This window comes from Mustelus asterias, chromosome 4 (assembly GCF_964213995.1).
Source record: "Mustelus asterias chromosome 4, sMusAst1.hap1.1, whole genome shotgun sequence".
Classification (NCBI taxonomy): domain Eukaryota; kingdom Metazoa; phylum Chordata; class Chondrichthyes; order Carcharhiniformes; family Triakidae; genus Mustelus; species Mustelus asterias.
This window is the reverse complement of record NC_135804.1, coordinates 38,073,737-38,093,799: the sequence shown is the minus strand read 5'-3', so window position 1 is coordinate 38,093,799 and position 20,063 is coordinate 38,073,737. Positions and strand designations below refer to the sequence as shown.

General features: G+C 43.7%; 1 protein-coding gene across 2 annotated transcripts in view; it reads left to right on the top strand.

Moving 5' to 3' along the window:
• The first annotated feature begins 6,773 nt into the window (after positions 1-6,773).
• The window catches only part of peds1a (plasmanylethanolamine desaturase 1a), a 153,543-nt gene continuing 140,253 nt past the window's right edge, over positions 6,774-20,063 (top strand). The window contains exon 1 of one of the 2 annotated variants that reach the window (XM_078210849.1): positions 6,774-7,498. In XM_078210849.1, the coding sequence (XP_078066975.1) occupies positions 7,330-7,498 (169 nt within the window). In that variant the 5' untranslated portion in view covers positions 6,774-7,329. The remainder of the gene's footprint in view (positions 7,499-20,063) is intronic. The other variant, XM_078210851.1, reaches the window with a different exon arrangement.

Here is a 20,063-nt window from a genome sequence, read left to right as displayed (position 1 = left end):
GCTACATATTTACAGTGGAGGAGGAGGGAGGTGGATACCTGCTAGAATCTGCCTTTACTCGACCATCTCTTGCAAATGTCTGACCTAGTTTCTGTAGTAAACACTCCAAATACATCCCTAGTGGCATGGGTGCTTGCAGATGTTATTAAAAACAGGGGATTGCTTCTTGATCCTGTGGGCTTTGGCATCAGTAACAAAGTCATGAGCAAATGCATCTCTTCATTTACCACTCCCCCCCTCCCCCACCAAACCCACCGACCGGTCTATAGATTTTCAAGTCCTCTGTTTTTCAACTGGAAGTCTAATAGCTAGGTGACAGTAAATTCTGCCAGGAGAACATTGGAATTTGTAAAGAAATCCTTTTTCCATTGTTCAATGCCTCAAATTTAAAATTCTGGGTCGAATGTTTGAAGCCCTTTATGAATCCTCTGTTTCTCTGCTGCTCAATTTTTTTTTCATTTCTGTGCCTTGGGATATTTTTTCTACATTGCAAGCTCTATGCAAATATAAGATGTTGTTTTGTTTTCTGCCAGTTTGAAGTTTCCATCCCATGTTTCTCTGAGTGAAGATGTTTTCCATCCACCAGATGTGGCCTTAAGTCTCAATAGGGCCAATATTACAGTCCAATTTGTTGCTGTGCTGGGAGAAAGTGATTGACCTTGCCCTATTATATCAAGGTTTATTAGGTAGTGCATGAAATGCTGGAATCTCTAAGGTCGGGGCACATTTTCTTAAAAGGTTGCTGACTGTTCTTAATGGTGTGCTTCTCTAGATGTGAAAAATGGTTGGGGGCACTTTAGCCTGGTTAAGCAATCAGGCATTGCAAGTGCTGCTGCAGGAAGTCCTACAGCAAACGATGACCCCACTTGAAGGAAAGGACCACCCTGTCAGAAAGGGCCATTGGAGCATTGTGGATGTTGGTGATGAAGCGTGTCTAATCTAACGCCTGGACCTGGGAACCAGGTGAGAAAAATATTTTCTGGCCTACACAAAGTTGCTAAGCGGGTGTCAGCATCTAGCAAAAAGGAAGGGCGGTTTCACTTTCACCAATAATCCTTTCCTTAACACTTTAAAAAGTGTAAAATATTTAATGTGGAAAATTATGAGGACCTCATAATATGAAACTGGTGGTATACCACCAATCAATAATGCACTGTACTTGTGGGAATCCTGACACCCGGCATATGGGGGAACGCAAAATGAAAGTTAATGAAATATTAACTGTGACAAATCATGCATCACCGATCAGCTTGTGACTTTAAAGTTTTGTTTCTTAAAAAGTCAAAATGGAACTGGCTTCACTGCTTATGTATTAAAAATTACACATATTCTAAAGTAATTTCTTTTTTGTGCTGGAATTTGCAACACTGAGACAAACGTTAACAAATTATTAATATAAAAACAGAAAATGCTGGAACTTCTCAGCGGGTCAGGCAGTATCTGTGAAGAGAGTAACAGACTTAATTACCTCCATTGACCTCGGGCAGGAATTTCCGGCTTGGGCGAGACCGGAAATCCCTGCCCAAGGTCAATGGAGATTTCTGTTGTCAGACCCTCGCCCGTGCCGACTCTGTGGCAGATGAGGCGGTATATTTCCGGCCAATGTTTCAGATCAATTACCTTTCATCAGAATTGGGAAAAGTTAGAGATGTAATGGGTGCAATCTTCCTAAAATGGCACAGATTGCTGGAGCAGGCGTGTAAAGCTGTGTGAAGCTCACCGGCTTCACAAACCTCTTTTCTTGCCTGATTAAATAGCACTCTGTACATTTTCAGAGTGCTGGCGAGGATCATACAGCCAGCTGGAGGGGCGGGGCCTAAACACACTGGCAATGCCAAGAATCTGAGACTGGTGCGCTGTTTTTAAAGGACGCCCTGATCTCATAGTTAAATTTAAGGACTCTGCCCAACAGACATCAAGCCCCCACCGCCCCCCCCCCCCCCCCCCTACCAACATGGGTACCCACCTACAGACTTTGGGACACCTCCCCGGTGAATAAGGGGAATTGAGTGGAGTAATCAACCCCACTCGATCTTGAATATTTGTACCGTAATCGGAGTGAGTGAAATAAAGGAGTCAGGACACATTGTCATGATGAAGCACAGTTCCAGCACCTGGGCATGCGTCTACACTATATACTGCCTCCTTATGTCTAATGATTTGCATTTCAAACCGGCTATTGCTGAAATCTCCATCTCTAGCTCTTTCTATGATAGTCCTAAACTATCCAATGCAGAAGAGACAACTTGATACACACTAGGCCCTTTAACACAACGGTCTGTGCATTTGTGAGAAATGGTGTTACTGACGCTAGCATCTCAGTAATGGAGGCTGCACTACGGAAATTCTAGGCGTTACCTTAAATACGGTGTGGTGAACTGCACACGGTGAAGCAGATGGCAGCTGTGAGTAATGGATTGTTCCCAATCTACTGCCATTTGTTGAAGGTTGTTTCCCACTGCAACAATCTTTAATCCTCCTCAGTTAAGGATGGATGAAAGCCGATCCGCCAGAAGAAACTTGCTGCTCCTCCTTTGTTACCATCTTTAATGCGATCACTTGAGTAGCGTGCCAGCTGTTACTTACCTGCTGTACGCTCTTTGCCTCAACCTAAAAGATACTCTGTTGATGAGTCTGCTGATTCATGTCAGGAAGTACTGACTTCTACTGTCTTCCTGAGCCCAAATTAAGCTTCAAACATGAGAAAGTTGCACATGGGTTTCAATGATGGCCCGTGAGAACTCTTTAGATTTATATTTCAGCGGTAACACAAAACTACCCTGCACCATGTGTTTTAATATCTGTGAGTAAGGAACTGACTAAGAACAACGGGGTAGATTTTTAGTACAAGCCCTGAGCTGGGCCAGACTTCTCTTGGAACATAGGAACAGCAACAAGCCACGTGACCCCTCAAACCTGCTGCTATTCGATATCTCTTCTTCTTAAGCAGTCCCTCGGAGTCGAGGGTGACTTGTTTCCACACTAAAAAGGAGTTCTCGGGTAACGAAGAAGTCCAATGCTTGACCTACAGGCTGGAATTTTACTACCCACCTGTCACGGGAATGGGAGTGGGCGAGGGACGGATAATGGAAAGGTCTGTGGGATTTTACGGTTTCGTGATGAGCAAGGCTGTAAAATCCCGCCCACAATCTCTGTGACAGGTGGGTCAGACGGTGATTGGCGGAGCGGGTGGGTGGGGTATCCAGGTTGCCACGTGCTTCTTTCACTGTCGACACTTGCCTTCAGCTTGCTCTTGGCGATGAAGCTTGAGGTGTTCACCTCTTTCCCAGGTGCTTTTTCTCCACTTCGGGTGCTTCAGGGCCAGGGATTCCCAGGTGTCAGTGGGGATATTGCACCTTTTCGAGGAAGCTATGAGGGTGTCCTTGGGTTTCCTCTGTCCTCCTGGGGCCTGCTTGCTGCGTGGAAGTTCTGAGTAGAGCGTTTGCTCTGGCATGCAGATGATGTGGTCCGCCCAGTGGAGCTGATCGAGTGTGGTCAATGCTTTGATACTGGGGATGTTGGCCTGACCGAGAACACTAACGTTAGTGTACCATTCAATGAGACCGTGGCTTACCTGCAACCTAGCTCCACACCTTTTGCTCCCTTGATGCCTTTGGCGAACATATCTATCAATCTCAGATTTAAAATTTATAACTGATCTCACATCAACTTCTGTCTGCGGAAGAGAGTTCCAAACATCAATCATCCTTTGTGAGTAGAAGTGTTTCCTAATTTCACTCCAGAAAGGTCTGTCTGTAATCCTTAAACTATGCCTCCAAATCCTAGACTCACCGAACAGTGGAAACTACCTCTCCAAATATATCACATCACTTTCCCTTAATAGCTGAAAACTTCAATCAGATCATCCCAAACCTCCTAAATTCCAGGGCATCAATTATTGTTTGTATAATTTTTCCTTGTAATTTAATACTTGGACTCCAGGTATCATTCTGTTAAAATTAGGCTGTATTTTTCCATTCCCGTGCTGGCAGTGACCTGCTCTGCAAAGGATCTCATGCAGCTACAGTAGGTGAAGGCGTAATGTTAGCAGGCAGGGAAAGGATTCGGAGTTGGGCCCTGTCTCCCGCCCATCAAAAACTCAGCTGTAAATTGGGGTAGTCACACAATACAGCTGGCCAGAGAAAGAATACATTTCCTGTCACTTGCACTCTGAGTAATGCTGTACAAGAAATGGCCGTGTGTCCCTTGTATCCAAATCTCGGAGGGATTTAAATTTTAAAAAGGCTAAATTCAGCAATGTAGACAATCCCACAGAGCAATTAATCCTATTATTTTTCATTGATGGATCCAACAGTGTTTTTGTTGACTTCTCAATGGTTCTCAAACTCACTTATGCTTTCGCAATGATAATCCTTCCCTTCTCCACTTGAGGCAACTGTTCTGCTGATAACATGTAAATCCCCTGACCCTGGGGTAAGGGGTGCAGCCATAGCTGGATGGAACTTCAGCTATGCCCAAGATTCCTGCCTCTAACAGGCTTTCCCTGCAATATCCAAGCTTGTGTTTTTCCTAAACCGAGCGGAAGTGATATTCAAAATATTCTTGACAGTTAAAACTTGTTTACTGTAAACAATGATCTTTTGACAATGCATGTGTTCAGAGCATGGCTTGAATCTTTAACAATAATTCTATAATGTACCTTCCATAAAGTACATTAGTTTATCTTCCAATATCTGCAGATATTGTCGAATTTTGGTCTAAATGTAGGAACGTATCTAAGGGCGAAGGTTGGGAGAGGGGGAGGAGATGTTACACACCCAGTTCTTAAACAATCAGCAAAGAAATTAACAGAGCAACATTGCTGGCATTATCAGAAGCAGAAACCCTTTGTGCTACCAAAAGAGAAAATGCTGGAAAATCTCAGCAGGTCTGGCAGCATCTGTAAGGAGAGAAAAGAGCTGAGGTTTCGAGTCCAGGTGAACCTTTGTCAAAGCAAAGGGCAGTAAATGGATGGGAGCACCCCCATCTGTAAGTTCTCCTCCAAGTCACTTCCTGACTTGGAATTATATCACTATTCCTTCACTGTCGCTGGGTCAAAAATCTGGAACTCTCTCCCTGAAAGCACTGTGGGTGTACCTGCACCACATGGACTGCAGTAGTTCAAGACGGCAGCTGACCATCATCTTCTCAAGAGCAATTAGGAATGGGCAATAAATGCTGGCTTATAGCCAGCGACACCATATCTCGTGAATGAATAAATAAATAAAAAATCCAGGTAGTAATTTGAAAGTCATCTGCAGACAATGCTAGTGTCTGTATTAAAGGGGGGAATTGAGAGAAAGAGTGGAGGAAGAACGGGTTAAGACAGCAAAGAAGGGAAATAACAGAGACAAGGCGAGGCAATGGAAGAAAGAGAGAGAAGGAAAGAGATTGAGCAAGAGCGAGTGAGGGAGAGAGAGTAATCAAAAAATAAAAATAAAATTTGTATGATATAGAATAAGAGAGATTGAATAAGAATGTGGAAATAAATAGAATGGGAAAAGCCTGTGCAATCCAGATTGTAATTAAAAAATTGGAACTAAACATTCCAACTGTCACATGATTTCTTAATTGCTCTATTTATATCCACAGTGAGTGTACGATATTTCAAACTTGTGACTTCTTGAAGGGGTACATGACTTTTTTATATTTATACACTATAGTAGATGGGATTTTATGGCCTCGCTCGTCCCAAAACCGTAAAATCTTGCCTGAAGGCAACAGATCTTCCCATACTCCACCCCTCACCCACTCCAGAATTAATCCAGAACATTAGCTGAGTTTCTGGATTAATAGTCCAGTGATAATACCACTAGGCCATTGCCTCCCCTATTCAAATCCTCAACATTGTTTTAATGCTCACTGATGGTCACCCTGATACTGTCCCTCATAACTTCTGCCTTAATAGCATCTAGGTCAGCTCCCGAGAAATGTTCAATTCCAGGCCTTGTTTAAATTGTGCAGGCTACAGCAAACTCCAACTAAGTGGGGCACCATTAACTCAAAGTGTACTGCTCCATCTCCCTGTACGCCATGCCCCCTCAGCACACCACCCTCCTCCAAAGTATCCCTGCCCGGCTGGGATAGTGCTCATCTGCTTCTATTTTTATTCACCCAGTCCCCATGGTGAGTGTACCACCTTGCAATGGCTTCTCTTCTTCCCAAAAATCCAGGATCTGTGTCCCAATTCCGGGAGACTCCTGCTCAATGCAGGAATTGCAGTTGTGTGCAATCCGAGATGGCACCAGAACAGATCTGGACAAAGGAAGGATGAATTACTCACTTTGCAATCCAAACTCCCTTGAGACACACGCCAACAATCAGTCCATCACTCAAACCAGCCTCCCATCCATTGACTCCGTCTACACTTCCTGCTGCCTCGGAAAAACAGCCAGCATAATCTAGGACCCCATGCAGCCCCGAACATACTCTCTTCTACCTTCTTCCATCGGGGACAAGGTACAAAAGTCTGAAAACATGTACCAACTGAAGCGAACAGCTTCTTCCCTGCTGCCATCAGACTTTTGACTTTTCCATTAACCTTGCATTAAGCTGATCTTTCTCTACACCCCAGCTATGACTGTAACACTACATTCTGCACCCTCTCCTTTCCTCCGGAATCCTATCCGGAGGAATTCCTCCTATCCTCTGTACTCTATGTACCGTATGTTTTGTCTGTATAGCGCGCAAGAAACAATACTTTTCACTGTATCCCAATACATGTGACAATAAATCAAATCAAATCAACTCCCTTGGGACACAGGCCAACAATCATATCAAACCTTTCTGATTCCTCCTCACAGCAGGTCAGATTATACTTTGAAACCAAAACCGAGAAGTTCACTTCTGGGTTGGCTGTGTTTTGTCATAGCGTGTTAAAAGTAGCCGGACCTGGAACCGCCCAGAGATTTTCGTGAAGGGAATCATTTTATGCATTGAGAGATTGATGGTTTTTGGAACTTTTGGAGTGGGAGGAAGCTGCTTGTCCCTGTGTTTGTCTAACTTTCTTGCTGCAGTCAGGGATCAGGAGTGAGACAGCTTAAAGTGGAGCAGACACTCCGCCCTTAGTCTGCACGTACGGAGCTGCACGTCTTTCCGCACCGCCAGTCTGTAACTCTGCTCGGAGCCAGATCCTTAGCTTGTCCCCGGATCCCCAGCCTCTCCCCGGCTGGCCTGCAGCAGGGAGCCGCAGCAGCAGCAGAGTGAGTGCTGGCTGCCCGCCTCTGAATGCGGGCTCGGTGATCCAGACCAGCTCCCGGAGCCAGGCAGCCCAGTCTCCCCCCACCCCTCCCCTTCCTCCCGGGGGTGAGGCTTGCAGCTTTCTCCGGGATGGAGGAGGCAGCCACTGCCCTGTCGGAGGCGGACATTGAGCGGCGCTCCATGGCTGAGGAGGACCCGAACGGTAACGAGCACGGAGCCGAGGCGAGGAGCAGCACCGTGCCGCGCTGGGGACCGCAACACGCCGGGGCCAGGGAGCTGGCACAGCTCTACTCGCCAGGTAAGCAACCCGGGGGGGGCAGCCTCTCACATCCACCTGTCTGGGCCACAGCATCAGACCAGAACCCGGGTCCATTCACCCAGCCAGGGGAACAACATCTTAGGCTGAGCCTGGCATGGCATTACATACATAAAGCTGGGTAACTCTGCAACAGTGCAGCAACACCATTACAACAGGTAGTCTCTGCAAGTTTACACCATTTAGCCCACCCCGTCTTGCTGTCTCCGAGATCAAACCATAACTAATCCCACTGCTCCCTCTTATAGCCTTGTACTTCTGTCTGCTTCACCACTGCCCCCTCCTTCATTATGTGGTGATGTTGGCGTTGGACTGGGGTGGGCACAGTAAGAAGTCTCACAACGCCAGGTTAAAGTCCAACAGGTTTATTTGGTATCATGAGCTTTTGGAGCGCTGCTCTTTCATCACTCACCTGATGAAGGAGCAGCGCTCCGAAAGCTCCTGATACCAAATAAACCTGTTGGACTTTAACCTGGCGTTGTGAGACTTCTTACTGTGCCCTCCTTCATTCTAAAAGCCTTGGACCTCTCTCTGCTTCACCCACTGCCCCCTCCTTCACCCTTATAGCCTTGTACTTCTCTCTGCTTCAGATATTTGTTTAGCTTTCTCTGAAAAAAGATGCAGTGGTCCACGTCTTCCTGTTGCCAAGGTATTTGTATTCTAACTGAATACAGAAAGCAGTTGACTTTAGTATTCTGATCGCTCCTGGATTGTCAGGATTTTCATGCTGGAATGGCTCTCCATGTAGTATCGTTATTCCACATGCAGTGTTGTAGTTTTACAGTAACGTGTGCAATGTGCTCGGGCTCTGGCCTTTGAGTCAGAGGTTTGTGGGTTCATAGAAAATATGAGCAAGAGTAGGTTATTTGGTCTTCGAGCCTGTTCTGCCATTCATTATGATCATAGAAACCCTACAGTGCAGAAAGAGACCATTTGGCCCATCAAGTCTGCACCGACAACAATCCCACCTAGGTCCTATCCCCATAATCCCACATATTTACCCCGCTACTCCCTCTAACCTATGGATCCCAGGACACTAAGGAGCAATTTAGCATGGCGAATGCACCTAACACACACATCTATGGACTGTTGGGAGGAAACCGGAGCACCCGGAAGAAACCCATGCAGACACAGGGAGAATGTGCAAACTCTGCACAGACAGTGACCCAAGGCTGGAATCGAACTCGGGTTCCTGGAGCTGTGAAGCAGCAGTGCTAACCATTGTGCCACCATGCCACCCGTGCTGTTCCTCTATCTCAACACCATACTCCCACATTCTCCATACCCCTTGACAGCTTTAGGTGTAGAAATTTATCTATTTCCTTCTTAAATATATTCAGTGACTTGGCCTCCTTCTGTTACAGAGAATTCCACAGATTCACTAACCTCTGAGTGAAGAAGTTTCTCCTCATCTCAGTCATAGGCCGGAATGTTACGGTCATTCACGCCGGCAGGATTTTCCCACCCTACTGCAGTGAATGGAGATTTGGCTGGGTGCCAAATTCTCCAACTTTGCTGAGCAGGAGCGTGGCATGAACTGTCAGTAAGATCGCACCCATAGTGTTTTACAGCACAAAACGACCATTGGTTCATTGAGGCCTAAATGGCCTACTCCATATCCTGACACTGTGACCCCCTGGTTCTAGAGCCCCCATCTGGAGGAAGCAACATCCCTGCATCCAGTCTGCCCAGTCCTATCAGATTTTAATATATTTTAATTAGATCCCCTCTCATTCTTTTAAATCCCAGTGAATACAGGCCCAGTCGACCCAATCGCTCCCTGTATGAAAATCCTGCCATCCCAGGAATCAGTCTGGTGAACATTTGCTGCACTCCCACTGTGGGAAGTATATTCTTTCTTAGGTAAGGATACCAAAACTGCACACAGTACTCCAGATGTGGTCTCACCAAGGCCCTGCACAGCTGCAGTAAGACATCCTTGCTCTTACATTCAAAGCCCACTCGAGACTTGAGCACATAACTTTGACAGACACTCAAGTGCACTGCAGAGGGGATGCTGTAATGTCATGGGTGCCAGATTTGTGTTGAGACCTTAAACCGAGGTCCCGTCTGTCCTCTCTGATGGATCCCATGCCACTATCTTGAAGAAGTGCAGGGGCGTTATTTGTGGTGTTCTGGCCAATATTTATGCTTCAGCGAACATGACAAAAACAGATAATTTTTAGTCACTATCACCTTGTTAATTGTGGGAGTGTGCGCAAGCTGGCTGGTGAATTTCCTACATAAATGTAGGATGCTGTGAAATGTACCATATAAATGTAAGTATTTCTTTTAAAAACAGACTCTCCTGTTTATAATATTACTGACAGAAAATAGATTCTTAAAATGCAATTCATTCACATTAATGGGACAGTTTGGGCAAGTAACCTCTTTGATTACAGCAACAGCAAATATTTACATTTCTATAGCACCTTTACCATAATAAGCTGCCCTACATACTTCACAGCGGCATCATAAAATATGTCACCGAGCCACATTAGACATCAGGGCCGATGGCCAAAAGCTTGGTCAAATAGGTAGGTTTTGGTCCCCAGAACATTAGGGTTTCTGGATTAATAATCTAGCGATAATACCACTAGGCCATTGCTTCCCCAACATAGTTTCCCTTCCCTTAATACCATTGCGTCAAATGAGTTCACTCCATTGGCATTACTGTAAGGGGATTGGGTTACACTCCCTTCCTATGTTTGGTCTGAAAATACGTTGACACTAGTTTGAAGTGATACGTTTTAGTAGGAAGAACATGAGAGACAATATAAAGGAGGTGCAGGAGCAGAGGGTATATATATGCATAAATCCTTGAAGGTAGCAGGACGGGTGGAGGGAGAAGTTAATAAAGTAAATAGTATCTTCTGCTTTATTAATAGGGACATAGAGTACAAGAGCAAGGGGGTTTTGCTGAACCCACACTAGTTAGATCTCAGCTGGAGTGCTGTGTACAATTCTGGGTGCCACGCCATAGGAAGGATGTGAACATATTGGAGAGAATGCAAAAGAGATTTACTGGAATAGATCCAGGGGTGAGAAACTTCATTTATGAGGATAAATTGGAGAAGTTGGGACTGTCCTCCTTGGGAGAGAAGGCTGAGAGGAGATTTGATAGAGGTGTTCCGCCTCATAAAAGAATCAAGAATAAGAGGGCACAGATTTAAGGTGATTTGCAGAAGAAGCAAATGCCATGTGAAAAAATCTTTTTCCCACAGTGAGTGATGATTCAAGCCTGGGAATGCACTGCCTGGAAGTGTGGTGGAGGCCAGTTCAATCGAGGCATTCAAGAGGACGTTAGATGATTACTTGAATAGAAACAATGCATAAGGGTACGGGGAAAAGGCAAGGGAATGGCTAAGTCATGATGCTCGTTTGGGGAGCTGGTACAGGCATGATGGGCCAAATGGCCACCTCCTGCGCCGTAACAATTCTGTGATGCTTTGATTCTGTGGTGGTGGGAAGTTGATGAGTGACTTTATTGTTGCAGGATATTTCCACTTGACTGAAAAATGGAGGGCTAACAGATACAGGCCTTCACAGGGGAGTCCTACAAGCAATAAACATTATTATTTGCAAAACAAATTGTCGTAATAAATACCTAACTACTAGGGACACATTGCTGAGTAACACTGCAGTTGTCTTTGACTTTGAAGCTTTCATACTGAAAGCTAAGCTATATACTTTTCAGAATTGGACTTGTTCAGTCTCAAATTATACCATGTTGGATGTTCTGTGGCAGATCGAGCATCTGAGATTGACAGAATCTCTGCCACTAAAATATATTAGGCTCTGACATTTGACTGTAATTTTAAATACCAAGAGTTGCAAACTTTATCTAATTTAAGAGCCTAAAATTAAAACTGACAATTTTATTTAAATATAGCCTAAATATAGAGTAACACAAATACTACTTGCAATGATTAAATTAGGATTCTTCATTAGGCACGAGAATTGTTTTGCCTTTTAACTAAGATTAGATATCTGGTATTTTAAATATAGTTGAAGATGTCACTAATTACAGGGTTACATCCAATGTTGTCGTTAAGTTAATTCACTGCTCACTGTGGAAGTGAGGCTGCAAAGATTGCATTTAATTTCCGATCTGAGCTGAATTAGATGATCTCAGCTGGGGTGATAGTTCAGGCCCAATAATTGGCTTCATCACTTTTAGGCTGGGGAGAGGAAATTCATCCATGGGGTTAGTCCCTGATTGCAAACCCAAATACCTCTGCCAAGAAAAGCACAGTTATGAATGATGGACATGGGTAGGATTAGGCATGGCTCTGACATCTCTCAAAGTGAAATAAATTGCAGAACTCCCTCGTGATCGTGTGACGCGTACGAATGTTTGAAAAGACAGACTGGATAGCCCATTGAGCCTGTTCTAGACAGCCATGATACAACTAAGCACCAGAATCCACAGTATTGCTACCAACCAGTAATTGCTCGAGAGAGATACAGAAACAGATAAAAAAATAAGCCAATTCAGGGGGTGAAACATATTTGAGAAATTCACCCTGAAATCCTGAAGGTGCTCAAAATGAGTTCTAGGAAATCATAACTATTGTGAGGGACATTGCCCAACATCATCCCACCCACCTTCCATACAATGATACTAGCGAGCAACTGACCTAGCTGCCTGTCCTAGGCCCTAGGCTTGCAGGGAATCCCCCACCACCACAATTTTGCCTACACCATTGAGTTCAATTACTTTGTCCACTCAGTCTGGCCTGTTCATTGTTTTCAATACCTGAATCAAATTACCTCAAAGTCTATCATATTCCAAACTAAAACATTCAGCCTTTTGGATCATTCCATTGGCCCTCCTTTGAAAAAAGTCACTTCTAACTCCAAAATAACTTTCTAAGCACTTAGACCCAGCCTTGCACAGGACACCCCACACACATGACACACCAGGGGACTCACCAAAGCACCCACCTCTCCCCCTCCACTCTGACCCTCATTCCCCACCCCAAGTCTCCTTAGTTTCCCTCCCAGTGTCTCTTCCCCAACCACTCCTGTCTCTCTCCCTCCTCCTGGTACCCCCCTCCCCCCCAATTTCCTAGACCACTTTTTGAAACTTACCTGCTCCCTTTAAATTGTCACTTTGGGGGAGTGACTTATCTCTCTGCGTCCTAGTTACTTCCCGTCGATGCTGCCGGGGTGTGCTTTGCTGATCCTGTCTTAGCCAGCCTGAGTGAGGAAGATTGGCTGAGACAGGGCCTTTGGAATCCCAGCTAAGGCAAGTTCATTCAGCGTGTCAATCTGATGGAGATTGCTGCACTGAGGAAGTTACGGGCCAATGTTTCATTTTTACTTTATACTAAACCATCCCTGCTATATACCCCATTTCTCTGCATGCCTTGACAACAGCCTCTTGGTCCTGGCGGTGAACTTTGAGAGACCTTATTAAGTTCCAATCATGCTCAAAATCCTGTATTCAGTATTCTGTGCCAAGCATGGTATGTGCTTTTGGTACTTGTCCTATCCATATACAAGGAGTTGATTTACTTTTGAAGAATGGTTACTCTTATTTAAGTATCAAAAATTACCAGGTTACTATGGATCTAAACACCAAGATGAATCGGTACCGTAAAGAGATGAGAGTAAATTGAGGGAACGAAAGAAAAATGAATTCTGTGAAAAGTAGTGTGTATACAGGTGCACAATAGTTGACTTTACTGTGGGATAAAATATACTTGAATCTGTTGATTGACTGCCCTTTCAATGGAACTGCCACACCTAGAAACATGAGCACTCTGACACTAACAGATTAATAACCTTTACCTCATATTTGTAAGCTGATTAAGACACTCAACTGGCAAAGTATCAGTTTGATGCATTTTTGAGGAATCAAACCTGAAGTATTCAAGTTTGAATAAGTTAGCAATTGAAATGAACTTCATGTAAAATACACTAAAGTGCTGTTTTCTAATGCGGTGATAACCTTCTCACACATTTTCAAATGCAGAATATTCTTAAGATTCACAATTTGCCGCAATGAATGTGTTGTAAATGAGCCACTATTTGTGTGATCTGCTTGCGTGTAAAGTAACTAACACCTGGATAACTTTGCAACCAGTTATCTTGATTCCAAAGATTGACAGGGAAGTGATTATTTTATATATCAAGAATGATTCACTATTTTGCACCGTATATGGTTCATTTGATTGTTTCATTTCATAAACCATCTGTTTGATTCGAACTTTGATTTGATTTATTATTGTCACGTATTAGTATACAGTGAAAAGTAGTTTCCTGCGCGCTATACAGACAAAGCATACCGTTCATAGAGAAGGAAACAAGAGAGTACAGAATGTAGTTTTACAATTATAGCTAGGGTGTAGAGAAAGATCAACTTTAATGCAGGGTAGGTCCATTCAAAAGTCTGATGGCAGCACGGAAGGATTTTTGTGTCGGTTGGTACATGTCCTCAGACTTTTGTATCTTTTTCCCCGACGGAAGAAGGTGGAAGAGAGAATGTACGGGGTGCGTGGGGTCCTTAATTATGCTAGCTGCTTTGCCGAGGCAGCAGGAAGTGTAGACAGAGTCAATGGATGGGAGGCTGGTTTGCGTGATGGATTGGGCTACATTCATGACCTTATGTAGTCCCTTGTGGTCTTGGGCACAGCAGGAGCCATACCGAGCTGTGATACAACCAAAAAGAATGCTTTCTATGGTGCATCTGTAAAAGTTGGTGAGAGTCGTAGTTGACTTGCCAAATTTCCTTAGTCTTCTGAGAAAGTAGAGGTGTTGGTGGGCTTTCTTAACTATAGTGTCAGCATGGGGGGGATCAGGACAGGTAGTTGGTGATCAGAGTGTTAAAAACTTGAAGCTCATGACCCTTTTTACTTTGTCCTCGTAGATGTATAGAGGGGCATGTTCTCCTCTCGTCTTCCTGAAGTCGATGACAATCTCCTTCATTTTGTTGACATTGAGGCAGGGATTATTGTCGCTGCACCAGTTCACCAGATTCTCTATCTCATTCCTGTACTCTGTCTTGTCATTGTTTGAGATCCGACCCACTACGGTATTGTCATCAGCAAACTTGAAAATCGATTTGGAGGGAAATTTGGCCACACAGTCATAGGTGTATAAGGAGTAAAGTAGGGGGCTGGGAACACAGCCTTGTGGGGCATCGGTGTTGAGGATGACCATGGAGGAGGTGTTGTTGCCTATCCTTACTGATTGTGCTCTGTGGGTTAGGAAGTTCAGGATCCAGTCGCAAGGAGGAGCCAAGGTCCAGGCAACGGAGTTTGGAGATAAGTTTCGTAGGAATAATGGTGTTGAAGGCTGAGCTATAGTCAATAAATAGGAGTTTAACATAGGTGTCTTTGTTATCTAGGTGTTCCAGGGTTGAGTGTAGGGCCAGGCAGATGGCGTCTGCTGTGGATCTGTTGAACATCAGTCTGATAAAACTTTACATTGTTCCTAGTTTTCATAATGTGGAGGATCCCATGATAACACAAGAGTAAGAGTTTCCAAGTACAACCATGGTGTCATCATGGTCAGACAAACTTTCCATTGTAGTAGGCACACAGCCTGCTTACAGGCTTTGCTGAATCGAAGAAAATATCAATTAAAAACTCTGATACTATGCGTGATAGCAGGCCTCTGGTAGCCTACTTGATTAAAACATGAAATCTGAAGTTAGAAGAATACCTTTGACTGACTACCTAAAATGGAGGGAAAACCCATTATTTTACTTCTAGTTTAACTGATTTGACAAACTTTATTCCTTGCTAGGTTGCTTTCAATTTGTTTCTAAATTCAGTATGCTGTGGGTAGATAGAGTTTATTGTCGTTCCCATCTTTTGACAGCCAGAGAAAAACTAAGAACCTAGTTATAGGCTCTTTATATTATTAAAACAATGAACCGTACTGGAATTGGTTAAGATCAAGCCCAAGATCAGGTGCAATGTGTTATCTTGTCAGCTTGGATCTTGTGTCGCTCTGATGGGGACCACGAATTGGATTCAATTTGAATTGGTTTTTGGAGCAAGTAAAGAGATGGATTAAAGGCTCGGCCTGTCCACTCTCTGCATTGGCTTTGTAACTTTAAGAAAGGAATACAATTTAAAACAAAATCAGTACTGGACTGGAGCTCAGGTCAGCATTGAACAATTGTAACCTGAAAGCCATTTATTAATGACTGTGCTGTGGCAATATATCAGACTTAAATTGTTATAGAATCCCTACAGTGCAGAAGGAGTCTGCACCGACTCTCCAACAGAGCATCTTACCCAGGCCCACCCACCGCCCTATTCCTGTAACTCCACATATTTACCCCACTAATCCCCCTAATCTTCACATCTTTGGACGCTAAGGGGTAATTTAACATTGCCAATCCACCAAACCTGCACACTTTTTAAAGTTTAGTTATTAGTGTCACAAGTAGGCTTATATTAACACTGCAATGAAGTTACTGTGAAAATCCTCCAGTTGCAACACTCCGACCCCTGTTCAGGTATACTGAGGGAAAATTTAGCATGGCCAATGTACCTAACCAGCACTTCTTTCAGACTGTGGGAGGAAACCGGAGCACCCGGAGGAAATCCACGCAGACACGGGGAGAATGTGCAAACTCCATGCAGACAATTACGTGAGGCTGGAATTGAACCTAGGTCCCTGTGAGGCAGCAGTGCTAACCACTGTGCCACCATGCCACCCACTAAAGGACATTAGAGAACCGGATGGGTTTTTTATGACAATCATCATTAAATTCTTGAATTCCAAATTTTTCTGGATTCGGCTGTTTTGGGATTTGAACCCAGGGTCTCTGGTCCAGTGACAATACCACTACACCACCGCCTCTTCTGTTCTACGAGAGTCTCTAATGACATGACACCAGTTTGTAATGGCTTGTAATTTGATTGTCAGAAAACCTACCTGGTTCACTAATGTCCTTTTAAGGAAGGAAATCTGCCGTCCTTAACCAGTCTGGCCTACATGTGACTCCAGAGCCACAGCGATGTGGTTGATTCTCAACTGCCCTTTGAAATGGCCTAATAAGCCACTCAGTTCAACGGTGACTAGGGATGGGCAATAAATGCTGGCCCAACCAGCAATGCTCATGTCCCACGAATGAATTTTAAAAATTGCCTTGTTTCCTTCCAATATTTAGGGAAAGCAGCACAAGGTAGTGCCTGCATAGAACAGAATCGATCAAGTGAAACAATCAATTACTTCAGACCAGCTGTGTATGTGATGGATTTTTTGGACATGTGGTGATTAATGGTGATTGAAAAGCATATTGGGATAGTTTGTTCTGATAAACAGAGGTTTGTGCTGTTTGTTTTAAAATTGTCTTTATGAAGTTTTACGCAGTTGTTGAGAAGTATTTATTATTTTTGAATCCGGAATCTGGGGTCCTGTGCTTTAGGTTTTTAGGAATTTTTGAGATTCAAACTAATGCTGGGTATTTAGGGTGGAAACAAATCCCCATTAAAAATAATTGAAGGTGGGACCATTACCGAGAGCCATGCTTGTCGGTAACACGCCCGCTGGCGTGATCTTCTGGTCTCCACATCAGCCATCCAATTGAGGCCGGCAGACGTGTTCCTGAAACTACAGGCCCAACCAGAGGGCCTACAACTTTGGAAGGATGGCACCCCGACTGACGGAGATGGGCGCAGTTGCTGTGGGATGAGGAGTATGATGACACCTGCATTTTTGAGCTGCCCTCTGAAGAAGTATTTACTCTTTTAACTTAAAATGTGACAACAGCTGCCCCCATGTAAGGAAAACCACTCCCATGTAAGGAAAACCACTCCCATGTAAGGAAAACCTCTCTACAACCAGATCTGAAGCCACAACTGTAGCTCTCCAATTCCTGTGCCTAAGGTTGGTGGTAAATTGGAAGAGGCCTTGCATCTGCTGTTGGCACCCGCCAGGCCTTGATGCCTGCCACTGGGAAGATCCTAGCGGTATCCTCAATATGCCTAAATTAGGCACTTAATCTAGATTGGGTACCCACCGCTGCTGGGTAGTTAGCCGCCGTCTTTGATGACCTGTCTTCAGCAAGTTCACCCAGAGGCGGGAATGTTTTGGTCTACTGACCCAGTGCCATCATTTTCAAATTGTTCTCCAGTCCTGTCCTTGAGTCTGCCTCAGTGGGTCTGGGAAGACTCTATCCTGGGTGTACTTCGGCTGCAAAGTCAGATTGAGTGGAGTGCAAACTGCCATGAAAATGGCAACTATTCTGGGTAATTGGTTAGAGTTATGTTGCTTAGAAAGTGGCAGCAATTTTTGGAAAAACTATCTAGAAACTAGTGCCCTGCATTATATATCTACGTCTCACAGTGGAAACATTTTAAAATACAGCAAGCAATATAAAAGGCAACCCAAAGTAGTTTATAAACAAGCAAATAGTGAAATAGTTCTGTGAAGGATGCTGCCAGTAAAGGCAGTAGCGCAGAGGAATTCCAAAGGTTAAAAATAAAGGGAAGGCACGGGAAAGATTAGCAGTGCTCAAAATAGAAACGTCACCTGCTCCAGGTCAAATACATGCCAGGTTGCTGAGGGAAGTAAGGGTGGAGATAACAGAAGCTCTGGCCATAATCTTCCAATTCTCCTTGAATGTAACAGTGGCATCGAGGCCAAAAGGATTGTAAATATTACATTTCTGTTTTAAAAGGGATAAACCCCGGAAACTACAGGCCAGTCAACCTAACATAGAGCCCTGAGGTTAAAAAGTGAATTATCACTTGGGAAAGGTGGATTGAGCAATGACAGCCACAGCCAGCAGGGACTAGTTAAAGACAAATTATGTTTGATTTGCTTAATTAAGTTATTTGAAGAAGTAATGGCAAGGGTTGACAAAGGTAGTGTACTTGATGTATGTATGGACTGTGACGGTAACATCATGCTTGTAAAGGCTATTTGGAAATGGACACTTAAAAAAAAAAATAGAAAACAGCATCGTGGAATTGACACGATCTTTACAAAGTGGACAGCAGAGAGTCAAGTTACTCATTTTGTGGTTTCTGGACCGACTGAGAGAGACATAATAATATACCTTTGTGACGTTACTTAAAATGCAAATGGATTTCACAGGTATTAGTTGACTCACCTTCCAATTTCAATGGAAGGGTTTTGACAATGCCTACTAGACCCACTGGCCCAATGAAAATTTGTATATGAAATAAAGTTATTCAATGTGATAATCTTTGCTGGATGTTTGATAGGATATCAAACATCCTGCATTGTGTGTCAATATCATTGGCCTCAACCAATTGTGTGGTCAATAGAGTACATTGATACTGTCATCACATGACTGAAATTGGCTGGGGAGGATGCTATTAATCCACGAGGGAACCTAGCAAGGGAGTTTCAGAACAGCACCTCTGAGGGAAAGACCACCCAGCAAAAGGAAAGAATCCTGCCTCAAATAGACAGTCATCTCAAGAAGTAAGAAGGGGCTAATGTGTTTTACTGGCCAAGATTATATTGCTTCACTACAGAAGCATGGCTACAATTTTATCTGAAACAGCCAGAAATTTCCAACCTCCATTTGTCCTTATGGAACCAAGAGAGAATCCTTCAGGCCTGCAATGTTTTCAACCACTATCTTAACAACTGTAAACAAGTGCCCTATCTCTTGTTACTCTGTCACTAGTCTAAGTATATGTTACATCTCGAGAAGTCATCTTTCCTTGTATCTGCATGTTTGAGTGTTTTGTTGTGTTTACATTTCTGGTGTTGTGAAGATAAATGTTTATCCTTTCTCTTGATCTAAACTTGCAAGAAAGTATATTCATGTGTGTTCTTTAAAAGTCACATCACTCACAAGGGTTAAAACATTATTTTCAAAAGCACATCTTGTTGTGGTCAGTCAAAAGATGCAAAAAGGGGGAATATTATTCCACATCTTGTTATAGATTGGAGGCTTGTGTCTGCAATTGGAAACATTAGGCAACGATTAAATTTGAAGCGGAAAGTTAAAATTGGTCACTGGAACTAAAAAAAGGAAAGGCTTTCTCACAGTTTCACTGTGCTGTATATTTAAGATGGGCACTTTCAAATGCTAACTATGACTGCATTAAATATTGAGGATCTAAGAGCTGCAGTCATGCAGGTAGATGTAAATGTAAGACGCAAAGCAAGAAAGACTGAAATCATCCAAATTCTAGTTAGTCATTTTGACATTGAGGCCGAGACTGGGGAAGCAAACTTAGAACCAGAAACAAGCAAAATGGCATTAACTAGAAATGGAAAATAACATTTAAAGTTCCAAAGAGAAGAAAGTGGAGAACAAAAAAAGGGAAAGTAAATGCAAAAATAGAACATAGAACATAGAACAGTACAGCACAGAACAGGCCCTTCGGCCCACGATGTTGTGCCGAGCTTTATCTGAAACCAAGATCAAGCAATCCCACTCCCTATCATCCTGGTGTGCTCCATGTGCCTATCCAATAACCGCTTAAATGTTTCTAAAGTGTCTGACTCCACTATCACTGCAGGCAGTCCATTCCACACCCCAACCACTCTCTGCGTAAAGAACCTACCTCTGATATCCGTCCTGTATCTCCCACCACGA